Source organism: Siniperca chuatsi, linkage group LG12 (assembly GCF_020085105.1).
Source record: "Siniperca chuatsi isolate FFG_IHB_CAS linkage group LG12, ASM2008510v1, whole genome shotgun sequence".
Classification (NCBI taxonomy): Eukaryota; Metazoa; Chordata; class Actinopteri; order Centrarchiformes; family Sinipercidae; genus Siniperca; species Siniperca chuatsi.
The window spans coordinates 22,183,373-22,210,505 of record NC_058053.1 but is presented as its reverse complement, the minus strand read 5'-3'; the positions used below and the strand labels follow the sequence as shown (position 1 = coordinate 22,210,505).

At 40.9% G+C, this 27,133-nt stretch overlaps 1 protein-coding gene and 2 non-coding genes across 6 annotated transcripts in view; all 3 read left to right on the top strand.

The window, feature by feature from the left end:
• Positions 1–14,444, top strand: part of LOC122885087 (protein FAM124A) — a 32,024-nt gene extending 17,580 nt beyond the window's left edge. For 2 of the 4 annotated variants that reach the window (XM_044215733.1, XM_044215732.1), the window contains 2 exons: positions 4,573–5,339; positions 13,015–14,444. In XM_044215733.1, coding sequence (XP_044071668.1) covers positions 4,573–5,339; positions 13,015–13,818 — 1,571 coding nt within the window. In that variant the 3' untranslated portion in view covers positions 13,819–14,444. Of the gene's footprint in view, positions 1–4,554; positions 5,340–13,014 lie in introns of all 4 variants that reach the window. The other 2 variants (XM_044215731.1, XM_044215730.1) reach the window with 2 other exon arrangements.
• An 11,379-nt stretch (positions 14,445–25,823) lies between these two features.
• LOC122886175 lies at positions 25,824–25,942 on the top strand. The gene has a single exon (XR_006380288.1). It is a non-coding gene; the product is annotated as a 5S ribosomal RNA (ribosomal RNA).
• Positions 25,943–26,519: 577 nt separating this feature from the next.
• Positions 26,520–26,638, top strand: LOC122886173. Its single transcript, XR_006380286.1, has one exon. It is a non-coding gene; the product is annotated as a 5S ribosomal RNA (ribosomal RNA).
• The last annotated feature ends 495 nt before the right edge of the window (positions 26,639–27,133 follow it).

The following is a 27,133-nucleotide window of genomic DNA, read 5'->3' as shown; positions in this document are numbered from 1 at the left end:
CATTCCCTTCACAGGATTGGGGTGACCCTATCTCTAATTTATTCTTCTCTGTGCCAGCTCCCCATTAACCCTTATTGCTAGAGAAAATCATCAGCTTGAATGCACAAGGAATTGAGTTGTATCTTGTGGTTAAGTATACCAAAAAATACAACCCAGTACCTTGTGTATGTGGCTGCTGAGTGCATTTTCTGTTGTATTTCTGACAAGAGATGCATCTGTGAATCTACTGAATTAGATTAAAAAAATATAAACTTATCTTAACAGCAGATAAATTACAGTAAACTACTCAATATGTTGATTTCTTGACCATTAAAATGATTTATGTGTGTATGTATGTATTTATTGAGTAGTTAGGCTTTATGCACCTAGGTACTGTAAATCAACTACAAACAAAGAATTTTTTGCAAGAGGTCTGGCAAAGGTCTAAAGGCCTCTTGATGAAACTGGATGGAAAAAACTGACACAACAAGAAAGCTAGGGTTTGGAGAAAGCAGTATTAAGTAAAATAAAGGCAAACATACACTCTGTCACAAGTTTAATAGGTACAACTGGCTAAAACAAGTCTAGTACAACAGTCCTGCAATACCGTGAAGGTTATAGTTTTTTACAGAGGAGTTGATTCAACTTTATGAACGTTTTGGAGGATGTAGTTGGTCGTGCTGTTGAACCTAATAAACTGGCAAATGAGTGTATATTAAACTAAAGCTTTAAAAAATCACACAGAAAACATAAGCACAACAGTTTACATCAGAAACAACAATGAGTCCAATTAATAGAATTAACATGCAACAAAAATGCAGCAGCACCAATGGATGATTTAAACCATCATTCTGCTATGAAACAGTGTCATGGTAATGAAGATTTTAAATGCCTAAATAAAAACAAATCAAACAAAGAAATAAAGTGAAATACTATACACGTTGTTGTTATGCATTTACTGTGACATGATTAAATGAAAAACATATGTTAAGAGGAAGCTGAGGGGCAAATGCATCCATAAACAGGGCTAAAGTGCTACTAAAGACTTAAGTATCACAACCAAAAATAAAGTTTGGGCTCAAACGTTTGGATATATAACACTCATGTTAGGCCTTTTATCTCCCCTACATCCTCTGCAAAAACTCTCAAGCAACGTTAGCTTATGTTATTTTACTCATGTCAGCTATAGTTGCAAAAGTAATAGGAACAGAGAACATGCAGATCAAGTTTCTAACTGTGTGAGGACTGATGACCTCGCATACTGATGATGGGGGGATGATGATGAAGTTAAAAATAAAATTTCATCGTGGCCTGGTAGGAAATGTTCCCATGGATGCTTACACATATTTTGACTGGCCACCGCAGTGCCTTGCTGATTGACGTTGGTATATCATCTATTTGCCAATTTTCCCTTTATTGTTTTTGCCACCCCTGCTGCACCAACATCGACTTATTGAAATTAATGAGAAAGCTGCATTTTTGATGCAGTACCGTTGTGGTCCTTAGAATCTGAACAAGTCTGTAACAACTTTCTGTACTTTAATTGTGTAGCAACCGACATAAGTCAGCTGGTACTCAAAATGTATTGTGTAGTTGGTTTAGTTGCATGCGTGCCTTTAAATGTTGGCAACAGCATTCCTGAAGCCGAAGAGATAAGGGTGAAATTATCTCAGGTTCGAGTGTCTGTCTAGGATTTGAATATCCAGTTGGATGCCAATCATCCACGTGTTTCAAACAGTGGTTTTGGTCTCGATGTCTGTTAGATGCCCAGGAGATATATACTGATTCTAATGCGATCAGACAGAAATAAACGGCTGTGTGGCCCTCAGTGTGTGTGGGAGCCCGTCTGTGGCCTCGATCCTGCCCCAAACTTAGATTCTTCTTTAATCCCTGAGTCATTTTAGTTACCAGGAAATAGATGAGGAGAATGAGATGGAGGAGGAGGAGAGAAGCGGGCAAAGAAAAGTGATAGAGAAAACAGGTAAACACATGAAAAAACAGACAAATAAAAAGAGTTGAATGGAAATGAAAATGTAAGAGCAAGAAACAGAGATGTTTGAATAGAAAGGAAGAGAACCAAAGCAAGAGTAATTGGTGATATATCCTTATTTCCTGCTCTGCTTTATTGTTTATCATCAATTCTAATGAGGCAGAAGTCGCACAATTTGGACAAAGGTCTTTGTTGCTGTTTCAGGTTCTGACTCCTGAAAAAGGACCTGTGAGAACTGTGTGTAGTAGGAGTTACTGTAGAGAAATCAAGCTGTCTGTGTGACAGTACAATGTGCTGTACAGTAAATACCCTTAAAGATCCTGGCTATCATCCCTGTGTTTAGTGTCTTGATGCTAGCTGCATATCAGGGAGAGAGACACTGATTCTAATGGGATCAGGCAGACGTTAATAAGCGTGGTGCCCAGTGTGTGTGTCAGGACATCTGTGCCCTGGCATCCAGCTGAAACCTACAGTGGATCTTTCTTGTTCCTGCTGTAATTATCTCTTCAGACAAACTGAGCCACTTTACGTTAGGGTTGGGGTTTTTTTAATTCTATCGTATGTGAGTCCAATATTGAATCCGCTTATTGAACCTGATGCCTTTCAAATCATCTTATCGAATCTATTTAGGTTTACTTTGTAACAAGTTTAACTAACAGAAGAAACTAACAGAAGAAAATAAATCGATTGACATTCAAGTCACTTAACTTACTCCATCAGCAGTAAGGTTTCACAAATAAGTCATGAAAACCAGCTGTGGAAATAAATATAATTTAAAGTATTGCTACCGCCATACTGATGCTGTCATCCTGATTTCCATATTGTCATTTTCTCTCTTACGCTCTTCCTGAGGTTTCTCCCATTTTTTTCTCCAAGGGTTTTTGGGGGAGAGTTTCCTTATCCGAATGAGGGTCTATTTATTTCAAAGGTCCAAATCCCAAAAGATTCTAGTTGTTTTCATTTACATTAAAATCCAGAGGAGGCAATTTAATTACATCAATATAAACTCTATAGACTCTCAGTGGTGTCAACTGCAGCCTGAAAATGTTGACATATTGATTTTCTTTAAAAATAGACCACAAATATAAAATCGAGGTTTTCGAGGATGAAATTTGTTTTGTTGCCATCAGTCCAACCTGATGAGGACTTCCTTATCTAAGCATGTTTTTTAAGTTGAGGAATGAAACTACTTTTTAGAGATTCTCCAGTTTTCATTTTACACCCAAAAAGAAACAATATACAAAACAAAAACAAAATACAAAACTAAGAAATTGCCAAATTGTTTTTGCAGGTTTTATACTCTCCATTACACTTTGTTTTCATATAAACTTTGTTAAAAAATATTTTAAGTCTATCGAACCCTGCTGTGTGTATCATTCTGGACCCTGAGCTGACTAGAGTTGTTTCTCTAATGGCCACCTTTAAGCAATGTTTCCATGTAACCTGATCGTAACATTTAGAAAATGTCAACTCTTTGGTCAAGTAGAAACTGTCCTTTTGCAAAGGCCAACGGGACTCATGAGACTGAACCTGTTTCATGGAGGGATTCTGGCAATAGCCAAACAGTCTGCTGTGCCAGGGACAAGAAGACTGTGGGTCCTTTCCCAAACAGCCTCAAAGCAAAGACGAAATGGGACAAGTCCCTCGAGAAGTCAGATAAAGACCGTAGAAAAAGTGATCCAAAAAGAAAGAATGAGAGACCACGGAGATGAGGAGATGCAGTGTGAGTGTGTACATGTAACATGCAAAAATGAAAACACTGGCTAAATATGACTGTAGTTTGGGAACATTTCAGTGGTAGCTTTGCAGTACCTGTGCCAGGGTGCTGAGCTTTTCCAGGTCAGGGGTTCAGGGGGAGGCTACACCTGAATGCATAGCTTCTGCTGTGGTCTGGAACATTCCTCTGGGCTTCAGTAATGACCTCCTAATGGCACTAATGAGCCTCCACAGAGGAGCCCTGCTCCACATGGGTCTGGTGGAAAGGAAGGGGGGGGTAAACATTGAAATTGGGAGAAAGATGGAATTTAGATCTGGATGAGTGAAATGGAGAAGGATGGGAGTGAGAGATCTGTGGTAAGAGGGAAGGAGGGAGGGAAAGGATGGGAAAAACTTGAACAAGAAGGTAAACAAAGGAAAGAAAAAGAAAGAGAAAAAAACAGCCCCAGCATCCCTATGAAGGACGAGAAACTGCCATTTGTGTCCTGTCATAGACCTACAATTAATGTTTTATCTTGATCACAATCTTACCATAACCTTCACCTTTCTTGGTTGCATAACCTCAACCATACCTTAACCTTAGTTTCTTTGCCATAACCAGGATATTTTCCCAACATTAACCATACTGTAGGTGCCATGTACAGATATTGCAGAAAAAAATAATTCTAAAAACATTGAAATTGAATATTAAACTACAATGTTTTGTTTACAGGTGACAGAGTTTCTTTGTATATCTGTAACAATATCTAGTTAGGTTTTCTCAAATTCAACAAGCTGATTGTAATTTTATCTCTTCTTCCCCATGTCTTTCTCATCCTATTTCTCTTTTTGCCCTTCTTTCCCTTTGCACCCTCTCTTGTGTTGTCTTGATGCTGTTGTATGCGGAGGTGAGTTATCCATGGGTGAGCTCCAGGATCCCTTCCTCGTCAGCATCCATCTCATCGTTGACCCCGGCCAGGGCAAGTTCCTACAGTATGCTGCTGATGCTGTGCTGGCATGGGTTCACCCTGAGCTGCAGCTCTTCCGAGTCTCAGAGCGAGCCTCCATCTCCCAGCGGCCCTGGCCCAAGCACCATCAAAATAGTAGCCTGACTGCAGCTTGCCAGCCGGCCCTAGCAGTCATCCTCTTCCTCCAGGAGGCGTACGGTGGCGAGGAGCAGATACTGATGCTGCACCGCGCTTTGCAGAGGCCACCTTGGCGATACCACCACACTGAAAAAGTCAGCAATGGCCGGCGGATGCTACCGCTGACACCATGCAGTCAGGACTTTTTCACTCTGTCTCCTGGCACGCCGCTCTGGGCCGTGCGGCAGGTCCATTATGGGAAAGAAATTGTGCGATTTACTGTTTATTGCCAACATGAAAATTATGTCGACATGGTGCGACTTTACAAGCTGCTGCTTCAGCGGAGAGTAGCACAGAAGAAGGAGGACTTTTGCTTCTTTGTGGTGTACTCCAACTTGGATATGGAGATCCAGTTGTCATTCAAAAGGCTCCCACGAGGTCAGAGTCCAGTAGTGCTGGACTCGGCAGTGATGGAGGTGAGGGTACGAGATGTCGGGGCGCTGGTGCCGCTGCTGCCACACCCCTGCAGCCCAATCAGTGAGGTCCGCTGGCAGACAGAAGACTACGATGGAAATAAGATTTTGCTGCAGGTGAGAGTACTTTCTGCTTGTTTTAACCTGTGCCAAGTAAATCTTCACTCCATTTTTGGAATGACACTCAAATAAAATGGTTAACAGTAAATATAGTGCGCTAGTGAGTGATTTCAGACACAAGATGTTGTTTTTTTAATGAGTAGTCAAAAAGGATTTAAAATACCAACTGGTTGTATGCTTATGTTACCCAGGTAAAACTGATGACCTCCACCAATGAGATTATGTCTTCAATACATGCTGGTAGTTATCAGGATATCCCACAAACTACTTAACTGATTTCATTCAATTTTGATAAAAAGTTAACCCATGGGCCATGGAACAAGTGATTAATTTTTGGTACCATGTGGAATTTTTAAAGCCTTTTACGCTTTTGCCTATAACTCTTGAAACATAAGGCTTAGAAATAAGATATTTTTCCCAGTTTCCCTGGATCAAGACAAATCTGTCAGTATCTATCAATTTCTATTATTATAAGTTTTATCTATACAAGACGGTGTAGTCCCTCATTCGTCCAGGAGTGTTCCATCGTGGAAAAGGTTTCAGTCGTAGTCATCTGGACACTGTTTTCAGAATCAAGACGTTTTGGCTCCCATCCGGAAGTCATTCTCAATTGTGAAATTTTTACTGGTGGTTTAATCTGTAGGCTCTTGGGAATAATCTTGCTCTGCCTGCATCTTAGATTAAAACAGAGATGGTTCCTGTGGTCTGCTAATTTCCTGGCTTTCACAATTGAGAATGACTTCCGGATGGGAGCCAAAACGTCTTGATTCTGAAAACAGTGTCCAGATGACTACGACTGAAACCTTTTCTACAAAGTTTTATGTATGAAGCTCTATTCTCAGTCAGAGCACTGTAGCCACCAAGTTGCAGGACAAAATTACCACAGAAAGGATAGTTTACTTGTTCTGTCTACAATCTGTATTTATAATTGTGTACAAGAAAAACAGAGAGAAAAGTCAGTGTCTTGGGTGAAAGAACAAGAGAAGCAATGAGAGAGAGAAAAAAATAAATTATGGTTCAGAGAGAGTTGTAAAAGAGATTCTGCAGCCAAAAATAACAAGTTCATACAGCAGTCAAAAATGTGTAGCCCCCTTTAAGCCATCCAACCATAAATGTATCCATCATCATCCATCCATCCTTCATTGAGACTGTAAAAAGTTTGCTTGTACACATGTAACTGTTTCACAATGATCATACACAGGTGTGTGTCGCTAGAAAACGTGTGTGAATGAACACACACACACACAAAATAGTCCTTGTGTAGGGTATCAGTTTCAGAGGGGATATGTGTCCAGGCAGTGGAAGATAAGTAGTTTTGAAAGTTCAAGCTGATTAAGCAGCAGGCCATTACTGGGATTGAAACAGCACTGAGGGAAACAATAAGATAATCTATCATGACAATGGACCATATGCATGATGCTTAACTGCCACCTGGCCTAAAGTCATGTGGTCCTCTAGTGTCACTGTAACACAGTGCATTACACCGTGTCACAACAGTTTGAAAATGGTTTCACATCAGTTTCTCTGTGTTCTCATGTGTCTGTACAGTAAATATGAAGCTACAGCCAGCAGCCAGTTAGCTTAGCTTAGCACAAAGATTGAAAACAGTGGTAAACATTAAATATGCAGCTTCAGTCAAATATAAGAGTGGTATCGATCTTTTCATCTAATTCTCGTGAGTAAGCGTATTTCCCCGAAATGTCAAACTAATCATTTAAAAATACTATGTGTATTATTATTGCAAAGTAGTATGTTCTGTAGTAGTTCTGGAAGTATTTCTCCCCATTGTGAATTCAAAGTATGCTTTTAATGATATCCTCAATGTTCATCAACACAGGAACACATTATGGCAATCAGTTTCATTTTATTTCTGCTTCTTTTCTCGAAAACTCGTGTTTTTTTCAGTCAGTTTGATATGGCCGATGACTCTAAATATTATAATAATAATAATAATACCAAACCTTATGGAGATGAAGACACTCACAGCTGCAGCAAATTCTGAATGTGTCATTGTCACAATTGGAAATCAAACACTGCATTACATTTGACAAATTCATCCAAAAGTCACCCAGAATCTGAAAGTGAAACAATTTAAACTGCTGAATGTTTTATCAGGTTTCTAGTGATGTGTAATTTTGAAAGTGTAATTTTTAGCTTCAGCTTGCCGGTAGCAGTGCACACAATAAAATTTTAAGCTTTATGATTGGATGTTTCACAGTACTCCTTCCAGTTTTTGTCAAAGAAACATATATTTTCTATCACAATTATTCAAGTTTTATATTCATTACCCAACCGAGAGAGATTCACATCCATCTAAACCTTGGAAGTGCTCCAACTGTCAGTCACCTAACATTGTCTATACAGAAAATGAACTGGACTTTCAGAATGCTGCATGCACGAAATAACTCCTCCAACTTTGTTACGCTATTTATCTATAGGGTCTGTGGAATGGGAACAAAAAATGCTACTTTGTGGTATATTTTTGCTGTTGTAGCCTTTCATTATGGAATCTAGGGCTGCATCTAATGACTATTTTCAACCTGCCCATTACTTTCTCGATTTAAGTCAGAAAATAGTAAACACTGTAATTTCCCAGACCCCAAGGTGACGTCTTCAAATTTCTTGTTTTGTTTGACCAACAGTCCAAAGCCCAAAGAAAATAAGTAAATGACATATATGACAGAACAGCAGCAAATCCCCACTTTTTATCAACTGGAACAAGGGAATGTTTGGTATTTTTGCTTGAAAAATGACTGAAACAATTAATCGATTATCAAAATAGTTGGTTAATTTTCTAATCGTTTCAGCTTTATAGAATCAAACCAACTGCTTAGCAGATGAAGAATTAAGTTTATTAACTTAAATCACAAATGATCTTACTTCTGCAGTATTGTGTTGTTGAGGATTATTGTTCATTTGTGGTGTTTTTTGCTTGCCGAGTTCAGATCTCTGGCTGACCTTGCTTATCTCAACATAACTAAAGCTTACAATAGTAAGGGTCTGATCATCGCCATGTCAACAACCTCATTACCCAGCACCCCCTGCTGCGGCTCCTCACCGGCATTGTAACATGGTGTCCTCATGGAAAACTGGACAGATCCTGTCACGTCGTATTAGCAGACGGAGGCACGCACGCTATCACCCAAATATGCACAGAAATAGTTTCAGTAAATAATAAATGTGTGCAGTTGACCTACAGAATCTTTGGGATAACAATACACATACAAACACACACACACACAAACTTGTCCTGCTTTGTCCTCCCTTAAGTGTCATTAAGTTTTAAATCACAGCCTCAGCAGTAGGCAACAACACTCACTGCCTCTTTCTTTCCTGTGTGGGGGAGATAAATATGCAGCCGTACAAACACTTCATGGTTTAGAGGGAAGAAAAAGTGACAGAAGGATAAACAGGAGGCAGTGGACTGTAGAGGAGAGAGAACAGAAACAGAGGGAAAAGGTGGTTAATAAGAGAGAGGAGAGACATTGAGCAAGGAGAGAGGAAAACACAGGGGCTTTGTTCCACGCTTTCACTTTTTTCTCCACACACACTGACACATTTGTACTTTCATCCCTGTGAGGACCCTTATTGACACAATACATTCCCAAGCTAGCTCTAATGTTAAACCTGCAATAACTGATTTTTTTTTTTTTTTTTTTGCCACTTCAGGGCAGTGGAAACTTTTAAGTTGAAAGGGCAAACTTGTTAGCAATGCTTATTTACACATCCAGCAGTTACGGAGCAAAATTATCATTCATTTGGAGTCGTGTTTCTGGCCACCTGATAAATATATGTCCAATATTCCCTCTCTTTTAGCTCTGTCTTTGGTCTCTCCTCCTGAGGGAAATATCTGGCTCTTTAGCTGCTAAGTACTATGTTCATCAGCTAGTCTCTAACTGTGTCTGTCTGCTATTTGGTGCTGAGCAGCTATTGTACAGTGGGTTTTTAGAGCTTTTCCCTGAAAACAGCTGCCTGCTGCGGCTGGAAACGACACTAAGAGAGCAGTGAGAGTGAACCAAAACATTAAAGTTGCAGTTATTATAGCACTGGATAATGTGCGAGTAGTTACAAAGTGGTTTACACAAGGGAAAAAAAAGGAAAGAGGAAATAAAAGAGACAAATGACACAAATTAATCCCTTTTATGTAAACTCTCACATTCCTGTCGCTCCACTACAACCTCAATAACATCACATAACCTGTCGCTGCCACACAAACACACACATTATGACAGGAAGCAATACTCTCCTACCCACTATTTGTCAAAAGCAGCAGATAATGAGAGAGCTGGTCTGATTGTTTGCCTCTTGATCAGCAGAGCTTCCACTCAATAGGACACACATAAACAAGTGTCCCCTTAACGAGCCAATGAGCTGCACTCTGTTACTATAGAGACACTCTGGTCAATAGTCTCACATTTTTGTGCTTTTTATGCAATTTTTTGGAATAACCTTTCACTTTAACCAAAATAGTAGCTTTTAGGTTTTTTAGCCATGCTAGTGGCTTGGCTCTAGGAATCGCAATGGTCAGTCTGTCTGTTGGTCGGTCCACCACTTTGGTCCAGACCAGTGACTGTATATAAAGATGGACGACACGACAGCGTCCCAAAAGTGAAGCCAAAACATCTTGATTGGCCCCTGGTGGCTGGCTGCAGTATAGATTAAACTATTAAACTACACCCCCTCCATGTTAGCGGATGGGACATGAGCCAAACTAAAAAATCAAGGTACACGTCTAATACATTTTTCCCAAAGATGGTCATTTTAGGTAGTTCTTATCACGCTGATGTATGTTCAAGTGTTCATTTTTCTGATAAGTTTGATTTTAATTAGTTATTTGATGCTATAAAAAGGGGGTTTCACGTCATTATTGACAGCTGAGCCCTGCTTGCGATTGAGTCGGCCGGGTGTACGGGAGGGACCTCGATACCGCAGCTCCAACTCTGATCACTACTGAGCAGACTCTGGTTCCAAATTATGTCATCAGAGGAAGATGGCAGCACCCGTACCCGGGATATTTTGGCTTAACTTTTGTGCAGTGGGAGGAAGTGGAGATGCGTCATCCATCTTTATATATAGTCCATGGTCCAGACTGAAATGTCTCGACAACTATTGGATGGATTGCCATGAAATTTTGTGCAGACATTCATGATCCCCACAGGATGAATCCTAATGACTTTGCTCATTCCCTGACCTTTCTCTCTAGCACCACCAGCAGGTCAAAGTTTTCACTTATTCTCTGAAATAGCTCAGCATCCACTTGATGGATTGGTACAACATTTGGTACAGATATCCATGGCTCCCAGACAGTGAATCCTACTGACTTTGGTGATCAGGTGACTTTTCCTCTTGTGCCACCATGAGGCTGACATGTGTTTTTTTGATATCTCTACTACTATTGGATGGATTGATATGAAATTTGGTACGCACATTCATGCCCATACTTTGGTTTATGACCAAATATCTCAAAAACTAGTGGCATTCTCATCAGCCTCTGCTGTACTTTGTGTTATGTGCTAATTAGCAAATGTTAGCATCCAAACATGCTAAACAAAGATTGTGAACATTATACCTGCATAAATCAGCATGTTAACATTGTCAGTGAGAGCATGTTAGCATGCTTAAATGCAGCCTCACAGAGCTGCTAACGTGGCTGTAGACTCTTAGTCTTGTTATTTTTTTATCGATAGTCACACATTTTTGGGATGTACAAACTATTATTTGGCTGTGCTGTTTCCAGCTGTGCTGTTTTTTACTTTCATATCATTTTTAGACTTTGTACTTAGGTTTTATATTGCTATCACGATTCTAGCTATGTGTTGACAACTAATTTCTGAATAATTTTTTTTGATTAATCAATTAAGCCAGATGTCAACAACAGTCCAAAAGCAAATATATTCAATTTACAATGATATAGAACACAGAAAAGCAGCAAACTCTCACATTTGAACAAGCAAATGTTTAATTTTCTTATTTATAAATTCCTTAAATGATGAACTTGGGATTATATATTTGAAGTTGAAGTTATATGTATTTCGATTCAACCCATCATGATCAGCAAGTATATTTATTAATGTCAGAAATAAAGACATAAGTTGTTTCCTGCACTGACAGTTGTTATCAGGAAACTTATCAGGAAAGATTTAATTCCATTTGCTTCCATGATATTTATTGTTGTTGAGCCTGAACATATGGAAATCTGAAAACCCCCCTACATCCCTGCGCTCTTGGAAATAATTGTCTTGAGGCTGCTGTGTGGAAAGTTATTGCTTCTGCTTGTATTGTTTGGTTGGAAAGCCAGATGACAGAGCGGACATGAGAACAGAAACATGGAGAAACTATCAGCATTGAGAGGAGGAGGGACCTGTGCATTTCAAAACTTACAGAGAAGGGAAACATAGATGGGAAACTGAACTGAGCAATGAAATGAATACTGCTGCAGCTGCTTTACATGTTAAAAAACATTTCTACATTTGTGTCAGAACAGAGGAATCTACCATATTGCTTCTTACTTTTCCAGACCTGTTACTTTGTGGATGATAATCAGACTGTAGATTTCTGATATAGCAGGTTTTTCTGAACAGCATTCTTTGTGTTTTAAGATGCTTTGATCCATAAATGGAGGTGTGATACACAAGTGGGTCCTCTAGACACTGATGAATTCTCCACCTGCTGGTGTGATTCATAAAATGGCCGGGCTGAGAACAGGCGGCACGTGGGGCTTTTGTAAACCCTCAGAGTTCCCTTGAACCCCTTCCTCCTTGTCTTTGTTGCCTGTATGGCAGCAGTGCTTGGTTGCATGAGAGCCCTACAGGGAGTCATTAATAGTCTTGAATATGCACCTCCTTTCTTTGTAACAACAAAAACAATTGTTGTGTAATCTTGAGAAATTTGCTAGTGTCAAACAACAAAATCTGCCAATGGGGTACTTATAAATCTGGCCGATACATAACACCGTCTGACCTTAAAACTGGCAAAATAACAGACTTGATGTAGGGAATGAAACTTCAGAAATTCAAGATAAAGGTTCTTGATGGTTTACAGGTACATGTGATGAATTAGCTAAAGTCAAGATGTCTACTGTGAAAAAAGTCTATTCTTTTTAATTAGATATATAGTTTTGCAACAAACCAATGCAACAAAAGAAAAAAAGAAATTGCAGTGTTTTTTTGTTTTGTTTTTGTGCATTTAGTTTTAAGATTGGTCTGATTCTTAAAATAAGCAAAGTCATCTAGTGTTCTCCTAAGAGATGTTTGGGATGTGAGTATAATAATTCACTTGTTATTGTTAGCTCTAACGTGGTTCCACCTCTGAATCGCTGCCCAAACCTCTTACTCTTACTAAAATATCTGAACATCTGTTCAGATATTTTAGTAAGCTTGTTTCAAGGTAACTAGGCTTGATATTCAATATATGTTGAATATCAAGCCTAGTTACCTTGAAACAAGTTTAATAATGTATTGAAACTGGTGCAAGATTTTTTCATCTTTCAGAAGAATAAATTAGATTTAATCACCCTAAAATAAGACATTCTGACTTTCTTGAATTGCCTTTTTTGCAATATACCTCTGATAAAACTTCTCATTAGACTGTCTGATATCAGTAAAGTTAAACACACATTCTACAGTACAGTATACAATATATTCTCATTGGTTTTCTTTTCCTTCTTGCTCAGGTCCAAGGTGCACACTTCAAATACCAACAAGATCTCTGCCACATATCATCCACTGTCACTGAATCAGCCTCAGCTCCATCCACCTTCACCCGTAGCGCCGCCTCCTACAGGAACCGTCGGCACCACCATCGGGCGACATCCCGTCTCAGAGTCCACCAGATGCCCCATAGCTCCCACCCTCTGGCCTGTGAGGAGCCGGATGAGCAGGAGCAGTGGGCTGACCAGCACCAGTGGAGGGGCCACCAGTCTGGCTCCCTCTTCTCCCTACCCAACCTGGGCTCAGCCAGCTCACGCTCCACCTGCTCCTCTCCTGGGCCTTCTCCCAGACCCCATCACAGGAGCCACTCCCTTAACAGGAGCTCCTCCCTCATCCCGCCCTTCCGGCTCAACGTGGACGCTCTGATTGGGGCGGAGGAGACAGATGTGGACACAGGGAACAAAGTAGATCCAGGCAGCAGTATGGACCTTAGTGTGGTGTCTGCGTACATCAAATCCAGCCTGCCACAGACTTCTCGGCCATTGTCGGCGCCACCAGAAGATATCAGACCCTCCCTCTCTCCTGGCATCCCAGAGAGCGCCTACAGGGCATCCACACTGGGCCGGACTCCGAACAGCTTCATCACCAACAGCATTCCCTCTACCTTCCTGGGGTCACGTATCCAAAGAACCAGTGTGAACACAAGTGCTGCTCCGTCCCTGAGCGATGTTTCCATCAACCAGTCTGACAGTTGCAGCATTATTAGTGCCCCAGTTGAAGAGGCAGACAAGGTAGAAGAAGAAGAAGAACAAGAATTCTACATTTAATCTATTGTTGTGAGCTGAGAGGACTCACTCTGGTCAGTAATGACAAGGACTCTGCCCCCTGGTGTTTGATTACAGATTACAGTGACTATAAACTGGAGCACAGTTTAAACTGTATTTGATGTTCTCCTGTATTTTGCATGTAGATTTAAGCTTTGTAAATGTCAGGTTATGTAAGAAAATGAAATTAGGCATTTAAAGGACCAATCACATAACTGTGTACAGATTCAATAAATGTTTTTCTCCATCATGTATGCTATACACTACCTTAATGTAACTTTCCAACCTTGATTCTCCATTTTATTTATTTTAAGTGTTTATTTGAACAACTATTATTGTTTGAGCATTAATGTGAGACTATAAGTTTTATTTATATATAGAACATATACAAATAGTGTAACATTGAGTCTCTAAAACCTCTAGAGATTCAAGGGAAAGCAGGTTAGAGTATGAAGGCCCCTATAGCTTGTTAAGTTAGTGTCCATTATAGCAAAATGACTAACAAGCTATTTCATATTTCATGCAGAATTTATGAGGGTTTGTAGTAAAAGGTAAAAAGTGGCTAAACAAGTCCAGATATCATGAAGCAAAGTATATGAATAAAATAAACTGAAGGATTTGAGAGCTGATACCTCAGCGTGGTGCCTAATTGGCTCAACAACAAAAAAACACTACAGAAGTTAAGCTGCGATGCTAGCAAATTGGCACTGGGTTAAATGGATGGCTTGAGATTGTTTTTTCCATGACAAACATTAACCTGAAGCAGATGACTTGCAGTGTTATGAACTTGAAGATTGACTTGTAGCGCAGTCTTACAGTTTATGGATTTTCTTTATCTTGCAATTGTGTTTGCGTTGTAAGAACTGTTGTGACTTGAGCTGCCATCCAAACACATCAACACCTCAGCAGACACAGAGCCACATTATCATTCATTTGGTGTTGTGTTTCTGTCCACCTGATGAATGTAAGTCTAATATTCACTCTCCTTTTAGCTCTGGTTTCCTCCACCAACTCCTGAGAACTCTTTTTAGCTGCTAGATGTTTCACTTTCTTCACCAGCTAGTCATTAACTTTGTCTGCTGTTTGGTGCTGGGCAGGTAGCGTACACAGTGGGTTTATCAGAGCCTGTTTGCTGAAAACAGCCGCCTGCTGTGGCCTGAAACTGGGTTGACTGCCGAGACTGAACCAAGACAGTAAAGTTCTGGACTGTAAAACCAGTTGCATAGAGCTGCCAAGTTGGTGATAATTTTCTGTGGGTTTGTCACTCTGAGTGACTGCTTTCATATTACATTTTAATATAAAAATTTAATTTCAGCCACAGAAGATGGAAGAAGATACTGAAAGTCAGCCCAAGGTAGTAAATGCAGTCAACCGGATTTAAGTATTGCCCAGTTTGTCATTCTGTAGAAGTTCAATAATCTGGCGGTTTTTATTTATGCTTCCTTTACTTGGTAAGTTTAACAGGCTGCTTAGTTATACCTTAAGTAAGGGGAAACTGTGGATTACTTACTCCATGCCTGTTTCATCTTACAGTTTTTTACGATTGCTTACACACTAAAATTAAACTTTTCCCACAATTACCAAAACCTTACACTCAAGGAGTAAAAGACAAGGCTAGATTTGCACAACTCTAAGCAGATTGTCAGTTTCACACTATTTGCAAAACATTACACACAGTGATTTGCAAAACACTAAACACACTTGTATACATCAGACACAGAAGTATATCATGGTGTCACTTCCTTGCAATTCCAAAGCACTGACTGTCAAATTACCACACCTATGAGCCAATCTGTTAAACACAGCCATCAGGTGCACAAACACGATTGCTAAATTGTAGACACACCAATCAGGTTTAAGTACTATAAAAATGCAGCTGGTAAGTTCACCTGCCTTTACAGTTTTTTCTGATTGCTTAAGCACATTTTTTGTAACTATTGGCTATTTTTGCAAAACTCTACACACAAATAAGAAAACCTTTCACCCAATTATCAAAACATTGTAGTTCTCTTGCAAAAGCGAACACAGCTAGATTAACTCTTCACACCTTCGTAAAAATTGTGTTTTCGTATCAAACAGTAAACACAAGCCATCATCTACTAAGCACACAATGTGCCAACTACACACTGATGGTATGAATACAAAACACATCTGGCTTTTGCTTTCTCTGTGTACAGATGTCAATTTGAGGTCATACTTTTGTCATAGTGTCATGTAAACATACAAGGATCCAAACTTCAAGTATTGGTGTTTATTCACACTCATCAAAACCAAGACAAAGTCAGAACACAAAATAGTAATTTCACAAAAAAAAAAAAAAAAAAAAAGACAATCAGCCTACATCATGTCGTCTTTCTGGGTCCGGCCACAAAATTTCGTCCACATCGCATGCGATATCCTCCAGTCCAAGGCACCAGGGAAAATATCTCCTTGAATGCCGTATCCAGGCCTGACATGATGCCTGGTCAATATCTCCACATGCCTCCTCCATTGCCTGTAAAAGGGCTACCTGTTGATGAGGATGACGGTCGTACACTTTCCAGCGCCAGGCAGAGAAGAACTCCTCGATGGGATTTACAGTTTTTTCTGAATGCTTTAGCGCTAATCGTGATTCTTGTAGCACAATTTCTAAAACTATTAATACGTATAGCAAAACCACTCACTGAGTTTGCAAAACTAAAAGCACAAACACTGCTTTGCACTCAGTTTGCAATTTTGTAACACACACTTTGCAAAACTGTCGGCACAATTCACTGCACAACACTCTTTTTGCAGAACTTTAAACACAACTCACTTCTTACACTCAATTACCAAATTTCCAACACACTCCTAGCAAAATTATACACATGTATAGCTATCATTAACACTATTTTGCCAACTGTCTGGCACACTTTCAGATGTGAAAACTGTTTTAGATAATTAGTTCACTTTGCAATCAGCCTAAGCAATATAAATAAGCCACAGGTAAGCTGTGTGGAGTACAATGAAGGGAGCAGGAAGAGTGAGAAGAGTGAGAATCAGAGGAGGCCGAGGAAGAGGACGTGGAGGTGAAGAAGTTGGAGGAAGAGGACGTGGAGGTGAAGAAGCGAGAGGGTTAGAGGAAGAGGACAAGGAGGAGCAAGAAGAGGACGAGGAGGGGAAAGAAGAAGGGTAAGAAGAGTAAGAAATAGAATAACTGATGACATCAGAGCTACAATAGTGGACCATGTCATCAACCATGGGATGACCCTGAGGGAAGCTGGCCAACGGGTTCAGCCTAATTTGAGCCGCTACACTGTGGCAAGCATCATTAGGACATTTCGAAATGAGAATCGGTAAGTACTTTGTAGCACTGCCATACTCTAATGAGAAACACAACAGTACCATACATGCAAAAATACTGAAATTGTTACTTTACAGAATTGCTAGACGTCCAGATGTTGGGGGCAGAGGAAGAATGTTCACTCCAGAGCAAGAGACCCACATAGTGAACATGGTGATTGCCAATAATGCAATAAGACTGTGCGAAATACAGCAGCGCATAATTGATAATGACACCATCTTTCAAAATATACACAGTGTAAGCATTTCTTCACTAAGTCGTGTACTTGTGCGCCACAGAATAAGAATGAAGCAAATTTACAGAGTTCCTTTCGAGAGAAACACAGAACGTGTAAAGCAACTGCGATATGACTATGTGCAGGTAAGCTATAGTGTCATTGGTTCTGAATTTGGAAGTGCATACTGTAGTGCTGTGCATGGGCCTGATGTGTTGCATTTGTTTTGTCTTGTCCAGAGAGTGATGGAACTAGAAGCAGATGCCATGGGACATGAGCTACTTTTTGTAGATGAGGCCGGTTTTAACCTCAGTAAAACCAGGAGACGTGGCAGGAACATTATTGGACACCGTGCCATCATCAATGTCCCAGGACAACGTGGTGGTAACATAACCATGTGTGCAGCTATAAGCCAAAAATGGTGTTGTTCACCATCATGCAACCATAGGCCTATACAACACTGCACACATTATTGCATTCCTGGACACCTTACATGACATCCTCACTGTTCAGAGACCAGAGCATACCCGATATGTCATCATATGGGACAATGTTAGTTTCCATAGGGCTGCTTTGGTCCGCAACTGGTTTACAGACCACCCATCCTTCATGGCACTCAACCGATTACCGATTCTCATTTCGAAATGTCCTAATGATGCTTGCCACAGTGTAGCGGCTCAAATTAGGCTGAACCCGTTGGCCAGCTTCCCTCAGGGTCATCCCATGGTTGATGACATGGTCCACTATTGCAGCTCTGATGTCATCAGTTATTCTATTTCTTACTCTTCTTACCCTTCCTCTTTCCCCTCCTCGTCCTCTTCTTGCTCCTCCTTGTCCTCTTCCTCTAACTTCCTCTAACCCTCTCGCTTCTTCACCTCCACGTCCTCTTCCTCCAACTTCTTCACCTCCACGTCCTCTTCCTCCAACTTCTTCACCTCCACGTCCTCTCCCTCGGCCTCCTCTGATTCTCACTCTTCTCACTCTCACTGCTCCTTCCATTGTACTCTACACAGACAGCTTACCTGTGGCTTATTTATAGTGCTTAGGCTGATTGCAAAGTGAAATAATTATCTAAAACAGTTTTCACATGTGAAAGTGTGCCAGACAGTTGGCAAAATAGTGTTACAGTTTTTCTCAATCGATTTGGTACCTTTCTCCAAACTCAGGTAGCAGCTCTCAAAACAGTTAACACAGCAAACTAAACACACTCTTATGCTGGCAAAACCGTTAAGTATTCACTGCACAATGAAACACAGCATTTTATTCTAGTAATGCATTTATTAAAATTCAATATTAACATCAAAACTAAAAGTGTGTTCTCTGTTGATTTTATAACAAATTCAGCTGAAGATACACAAAGAAATAAATGAAAATACATGTTTTTCATTAAGTTCTTTAATGAGGAGTTCAGGTGTATAACAATATGTTGTCACCCCACACACAAAAAAAAAATTATATATATATATATATATATATATATATATCGCTTGAAGAAGACAAATAAGTACATAGGTAAATATAATGCAAATAAGTACATAGGTAAATAAAAAAATAAAGTGATAAATGTACTGCATTCATTGAATCAATTATTTTATTGATCATGCCTCTCAATTATATCTGGCCAGAGAATTTCATCAACATCACAGAAAATATTTTCACGAGTCATGCATCGTGGGAAAAAACGCCTTGAATGCTGTATCCATCCTTGACATGCTTGTGCCCCAATATCTCCACAGGCCTCTTCCATCGCTTGAAGAAGACTTACTTGGTTGTAAGGGTTGCGATCATGTACTTTCCATCTCCAAGAGGAAAAGAATTCCTCAATTGGATTCAGGAAAGGAGAATATGGTGGAAGAAACACCATCCTGAATTGTGGGTGATTCTCAAACCACTCTAGCACTAGTGCTGAATGGTGGAATTGGACATTGTCCCAAACAACTACAAAATTCCGCACCATTTGCTCCTGATCACCCTGCGGAAAGAGGATTTCATTGAGGAGGTTTAAAAAATGTAGGAGCCTTGCTGTGTTGTATGGTCCCAAGACAGCATTGTGTGCCACAACACCAGTTGTAGAAATTGCTGCACAGAGAGTGATGTTGCCTCCTCGTTGTCCAGGGACATTGACTGTAGCACGATGGCCAATCACATTTCTCCCTCTTCTCCAACTCCAAGATTCTCTAGAGTAAAAAGAACACAAGATAAAATATAGTAAATTTGTGTCTTACAGTAATGGCATTCATTGCAGTCAATACTACTGTGAAATTGTTGCTGAAGTTTGAGTTCACACTTTGAAGCAGCAGTATACATAGATATGCCTAAATCTTTTCACATACAGTAGCATGGAATAGTTTATGGACACATACTTAAAATTCAGGAAAAATATATCTTTGAGTTGACAGTAAAATTGCAGTAATTGGGTTGCACATACTTGAACAAACTGGAATCGCAACTCCTTCACTCTAACGGAGTTCCTCTCAAAGGGCACTTTGTATACTTGCTTCATTCAGATAGCATTTCTTCTTAGAACACGGTCAATTGTGGAGAGACTGCATTGGTGGATATTGTGGAACAGTTGATTGTCCTGTGTTATTCTTTGCTGAATGTCTTTGAGGCGGAGGGTGTTGTTCTGGACCACCATGTCAACAATGGCATGCTCTTGTTCAACTGAAAAAAGTCTTGTTCGTCCACCTGAATGTTCCCTAACTTCAATTCTGAAAAAGGTTTGGACAAGCAGGAACATTTACTGTAGAGATCTAGACCTATGTCAAACAAGACTACATGGACTCTCATTGTAAAAGTAGAATGATATAGTTACTTACCGGTTTTCCCTCTGAAATGTACTGATAATTGAAGCCACTGTGGATCTGTTTATATTGGGCTGAACTCTCTGGCCAGCTTCTCTCAGTGAGAGACCATGATTTATGACATGGTCAATAAGTGTGGCTCTGATTTCATTTGAAACACGCGTGTACCCTACCCTCATTCTACCTCTCCTCCCTCCTCTTACACCTTGGCCTCCTCTTCCTCTTTGCCCTCCTCTTCCTCCCTGTCCACCTCTTCTTATATTTTCTCTTTCCACTATACCATTGCCCTCCAATCCATCCATCTCTTCAATCTCTTCTCCTCTTCCTACATCCTCAGCTCTTCTCGCTCTTCCTCCTACATCTTCAGCTCTTCTTTCTCTTTCTCTATCTCCTCTTCCTCTTCTCCCTCTACCCTGGCCACCACCTCTCACTCTTAAACCTCTTCTGTTTCCACTGCTCATACTTTTGTTTTTGTCTTACTGTATCTCCTCATTTGTCTTCTTTGTTCTTCTTCTCTTCCCCTTTTGTAGTTGTTGTAATTACGTAAGACAGCTGTGTGAACAATTAGGAAATTGGCTTTTTCTGTGTTGAGTGGATTACTAACTCATCAGATAACAATTTGGCGTTAATTGAAGACACAAGGTGTGCAACTGACTATTTTACAATTCACAGAGTTTTGTTTGTTGTGTTTTGAAAATGGTACAAAAATTCTTGTGATCTTTTTGAAGAACAATGAAAAAGTTACAAATGTTTTTCCTGATATATTAAAGATTTGGTTGGCTGTATGAACTGCTGTGATAAAATTTGGGATTTTTGTGCACAGTGTTTTGAGAAAATTATGCTTTTGATATGTGATTTGTATGAAATGAAGGAGAATTTACTATCTGTTTAGGACAATTACAAAGTGTACTGATCACTGTGTTAACTGTTTTGAGAGCTGTTACCTGAGTTTGGAGAAATGTACCAAATCGATTGAGAAAAACTGTAATTTATCAAGTGCATTTAAAACCAACAAATATTGACTAAAGTGCTTTTACAGAGAAGTTAAAGATACAATCAACTGTAAAAACTAATAATAAGAAGAAGAAAACGTTCAAATAGATTATTATTGTAGGCATAGAAAACTACAGAATAATAAAGACAGAATATGGCCAATAATGTAGTCAAAATACAATTAAAAAAGCTAAAGTAAAAAGATGAGTTTTAAAACTGTCACTAAATAAAGACTCAACAAGACTAACAATAGTTTTTGACCTCCAGGTAAAAAGAGGAACATGTGCTAATCTCTAACGTGAACTTTTTAATGCAATACAATGCTGCCCTCTTGTGTTGAACTTTGAGTTGAAAGATTTAATTTGAATATAGGATTTCCATATCCAGTGATTTTATTACGATTAAAGAGCTGTATCTTGATTTTAAACTAATCTCTAAATGAATAAATTTAGAGATTTATCCTAAAGTTTTCCAGGACTCGTTGAAACAGCATCATTGTATGTCAGAGCGGTTTCACTGAGGTCTGTAACGCCCCTCTGTGTCTGGGGAAATCTTTAATGACCTCTTGTTTCAGCGCTACAGTTAGAGCACTTAAGCAGGTGTGAGTATCCTTGTGAGGTCTCCATACAGTCTGAAGAGAGAAATCCACACAGAGAGTGGTATAATGTATTGCTTCCACGGTGCAGAGGTTACACATGAAGAAGTCTGAAAAACAGATCAGTCTGCAAGTTGGGATCCAGACCCCTGAGAAAGTTTTACATATTTTGTACAAAACTCAAAATTAAATTTATACCCGTAATTTTTCTTATATATATATTTATAATTCTTCAAAAGTAACTCGTATTTGTACAGACCGAGTGTTGTGCGCTGATGAGAATGAGAGAAAGCTGCAGCAGTCATAGAGATCACCTTGTGTATGTTTACGCAGCAGAAATGCCCATAAATCACAGATTTATTTGGGGATTTTTTAAGTAAAAGAAGTCCTTTATAGGGCCTTATCTCATACAGACAGGCTACATGTCTGCGGGTAATTGGATGGGTTTGGCACAATAAGGCCAGTGGATGTGCAATTACCACGTACAGCAGTGGTTGTACCTCAAGGGGTAGTCTACTTCTGCAGCTACAGTACCAGAATGATACGTGGAAAGATTTTGGGGTTAGCTCAGGAAATTTGAAAAAGTATAAATTATTATTTGATATAAAAAGATAAAGAAAAAATATCCTAATATTTTGGCGACAGTGGCAAGGAAAAACTTCCTTTAAGAGGCAGAAATCTTGAAAAGAACTACACTCAATGGAAGGCAGCCATCTGCAGCTGCTATGTCAGGTTTTGAGAGATCTGATCTAAGGATGCTGTAACACACACTGCAGATACTATGTATGAACATGTATACATGCATATACTGTATATAACCACCAATAATGACCACATAAACCACTCAGCCTTGATTTCTTGGCACCCTTTGTATTGTACCAGGTGCTGTAAGCTTTTTCTTCTCATCAGCACAGGGCGCTGCTCCTTCTTTAGTGGAGACAGGACTTTGCAAAACAGAGCTGACCAGAAACAGGGCGCAGCTTGCCCAATGAGCCCTTGGTTGACAAATAAGTAAACAAGTGCAAAAGTAAACAAATAGGCATTTTCATTTTTTAATAGTGTCTGTAAACGTGTACCACTAAAGCATCTATCTATCTACTTGCATGCAAATTATAAGAGACCTATGTAGAGATTCAAGTCCACACTGTGCCTTAACATGTACATATCACCCATCACTGTCAAACACAAACCCTGCACGCTGTACATCCCGTACGGACACGTACGCATGCACATACTGTGCATAAGCACCCGCTTTCATGTAGTGTATATAAAGCTGGCCTGTTGATCGTCGTAATCCTGGTCTACAGAGACGCCTCTTTTGTACACCACGATCATGCTGAGCAATGCTGTGCAAATGGAGTAGGAGCTGGGAACAGCCGCTACTTTAGAAAGGTTGCTTTTAGTGGTTTTAACAGGTCGTGTACAGGAGTTGCTAGCCTGAGATAAGTGACGTCCATACACATAGCCTGATGTTAAGACGGACGCGTATCCATAGCACTTCAGATAAGAGCGTGCCTGGTTTATTATTGCGCATCTGTTAGATCATTCTGCCTTAGCTTGCAAGCGCTTCCTGTTTGCAGAATAAACGTTCTAGTATATTAGGAGCTGTCTCATTGGTGAAAGAATTACTTTGTCATACGAGGCCTGTGCAGAGAAGGTGCTACCTGAGCGTAACCCACCTGTTCAAAAACGGCAGGCTACATATGATGTTTTCAGCATAAGGTTTCCTTTTATATAGCATGACTCCTAGCTGCTTGCAACTTGAGCGTATCACACGGCGAGCCCTCCACTTATAAATAAGCGTTCCTAAAGGCTGTTCAATTTAGGTCATATAAAAGGGCTTTAGGATTGGCAGCACACCCTGATTACCCTGATGTGCATAAGGTAGCAGGATGCCTCGACGGTCGTCAGCACTGAGTGGCTACTGCCGAGAGCGGCTACGTGATACAGAGCTGACTCTACTCAAGCTGGACCAGTGACATACGTGTGAACTAAACGGCTGCGTGAAATAGCTGACTGACATGGCATGTAAGCATGCAAGCATTAGCAGCTCAAGCATGCTATTCAACATTGTTATCAGACTACTCACCCATGTGACACTCGGAATCGTAACACTTCATGATGATAGTATGCACATCTATGTCATAGCATGCTGCTGTACGATGTACAGAGCAAGATCACGATTAGCGCGAGCTCGTGTGAAGGGTCAGTCACGGCTCAGGTCGCATAGCTGAGTAGCAGCTGCGCGGACTGTAGTGCGAATACGTCTTGCTCTTATCAGCAAGGTCTCTCTTAGGACAGACTTGCAAACAGCTGACAGAAACACTCATGAGTTTCAAAGACAGTCAAGTACAATAGCACGTTTAATGTCTAACTGTACCACTACATCTATTAGCAGCAAAGAGACTATGTACAGACACTGTGTAACGTCATACATGCATGTCACAGTAACCCTATGTCACGATGGCAGTCGCATGCATACCTTTATGTGACATAAAGTTACTGGAAGCTGATGTTGCACTGTATGGTCCATCAGGATCGAGATGCACGCATCAGAGAGACTCAGCTGTGTCATAGCCTGTAATGCCGGTGACGACGGTGCCTAACTGACCGTCGTCGCTAACTAGAGGCGCGTTACTAGGGGGATCAGCGAAGTGTCCTAAGGGCGCTAGCGTAGCACAGCTCAAGCAGCTGCATGACTGATAGTAAACTGAAAGTACTTTCTTACACAGCGTCTGATAGCACTTGCACATAGAGACTGTAATGTCATGTAAGTCTCCTCACGTAACAACTGTCACGTGCCATGGCGAACTATAGGTCATAGTTTGAATAATCGACTAAGCACCTTCTGCACTTGATGCTTGATGGAAGCAGAACGTCACTAGGAGGCAGAGTCACAGTGGTGTCAGCTATGGCGTCTAAGGCAGGCACGTACGCCAGCACTCGCCTACGGCTGATGAGCGTGGGCTCTGCATGAAGTACTTATCAAGGTGCCTTCAGTAGGCAATAAAGTCAGAAGACAAGAGCATGCAACAATAAGTCACAGATAGGTTATCTGTCAACATTGCATACAACTTCACTACTGCACACTATACACGCACGCACGCTGAGACGGCATGATACTTAAGACGCTAGATATATAGTATCGCTGAGACTCAGCTTATTCTGCATCCTGATATGGCTTCGATGTGAGATAACGCATCAAGAGAAGGAGCTAGAGTACTGGTCAGCGTATGCGCAGCGGTAGGCTCGGCATACGACACCGGATCGCGATCGCGTCGGTAAGTAACTGTGAGCTGGAACGTGACCGTCTGTACATGCTCATCACGTGCATGAACAGCTTCAAATGACAGCTGCAGGCCCGACTGCGTCAAAGCTAAAATCAGTAAAGTCTAGTCTAGCTCACTGCAATCTTGAACATGCAGTAGCCATGTCTAACGTCTTCACATCACACACACCTGTCATGCTAGTGCAATACGCAGTAAAGATCGGGAAGCTGATCTGCTATTGTCTTGATGGTCTTACTTAGTGAAAGAACAACTCAGATTGTCATAGGTGCGATCAGCGCAGCTCGTGACCGTCACAGCGCGACCTAGTCGATGAAGCTGTACATGGAGTCTTCATAGCAGCTCTCACTTGATGCTTAATGAGGCCTGCTACGGGACTGAAGTGCAGACGACATGCAGCATAGTACAGAGCATAGACTAAGCAGCAGTTACAGCATCCAAACTGGCCTGACATACCTACTGAACCCTGCAGCCAGCACTGTCCTACCATCACTGTCAAACACAAACCCTGCACGCTGTACATCCCGTGCGGACACGTGCGCATGCACATACTGTGCATAAGCACCCGCTTTCATGTAGTGTATATAAAGTAATCTGACATGAAGCACTCAGCCTTGATTTCTTGGCACCCTTTGTATTGGTGTCTTCCATTTCACTGGATTTGTGGAGATGCAGAATAAACCCCGCCTCATCCCTTAAGGAGAACAGAAAGGAAGGGGCCCTCAGCCAGTGAAGTGTGTTCAGACGTAGGTGTCGTCGTCCTATAAATAGGCCGTGTGCAGGGGCAGCGAGGGCTTACGGCCATACCACCCTGAACGCGCCCGATCCCGTCCGATCTCGGAAGCTAAGCAGGGTCGGGCCTGGTTAGTACTTGGATGGGAGACCGCCTGGGAATACCAGGTGCTGTAAGCTTTTTCTTCTCATCAGCACAGGGCGCTGCTCCTTCTTTAGTGGAGACAGGACTTTGCAAAACAGAGCTGACCAGAAACAGGGCGCAGCTTGCCCAATGAGCCCTTGGTCGACAAATAAGTAAACGAGTGCAAAAGTAAACAAATAGGCATTTTCATTTTTAATAGTGTCTGTAAGCGTGTACCACTAAAGCATCTATCTACTTGCATGCAAATTATAAGAGACCTATGTAGAGATTCAAGTCCACACTGTGCCTTAACATGTACATATCACCCATCACTGTCAAACACAAACCCTGCACGCTGTACATCCCGTACGGACACGTACGCATGCACATACTGTGCATAAGCACCCGCTTTCATGTAGTGTATATAAAGTAATCTGACATGAAGCACTCAGCCTTGATTTCTTGGCACCCTTTGTATTGGTGTCTTCCATTTCACTGGATTTGTGGAGATGCAGAATAAACCCCGCCTCATCCCTTAAGGAGAACAGAAAGGAAGGGGCCCTCAGCCAGTGAAGTGTGTTCAGACGTAGGTGTCGTGCGTCTATAAATAGGCCGTGTGCAGGGGCAGCGAGGGCTTACGGCCATACCACCCTGAACGCGCCCGATCCCGTCCGATCTCGGAAGCTAAGCAGGGTCGGGCCTGGTTAGTACTTGGATGGGAGACCGCCTGGGAATACCAGGTGCTGTAAGCTTTTTCTTCTCATCAGCACAGGGCGCTGCTCCTTCTTTAGTGGAGACAGGACTTTGCAAAACAGAGCTGACCAGAAACAGGGCGCAGCTTGCCCAATGAGCCCTTGGTCGACAAATAAGTAAACGAGTGCAAAAGTAAACAAATAGGCATTTTCATTTTTAATAGTGTCTGTAAGCGTGTACCACTAAAGCATCTATCTACTTGCATGCAAATTATAAGAGACCTATGTAGAGATTCAAGTCCACACTGTGCCTTAACATGTACATATCACCCATCACTGTCAAACACAAACCCTGCACGCTGTACATCCCGTACGGACACGTACGCATGCACATACTGTGCATAAGCACCCGCTTTCATGTAGTGTATATAAAGTAATCTGACATGAAGCACTCAGCCTTGATTTCTTGGCACCCTTTGTATTGGTGTCTTCCATTTCACTGGATTTGTGGAGATGCAGAATAAACCCCGCCTCATCCCTTAAGGAGAACAGAAA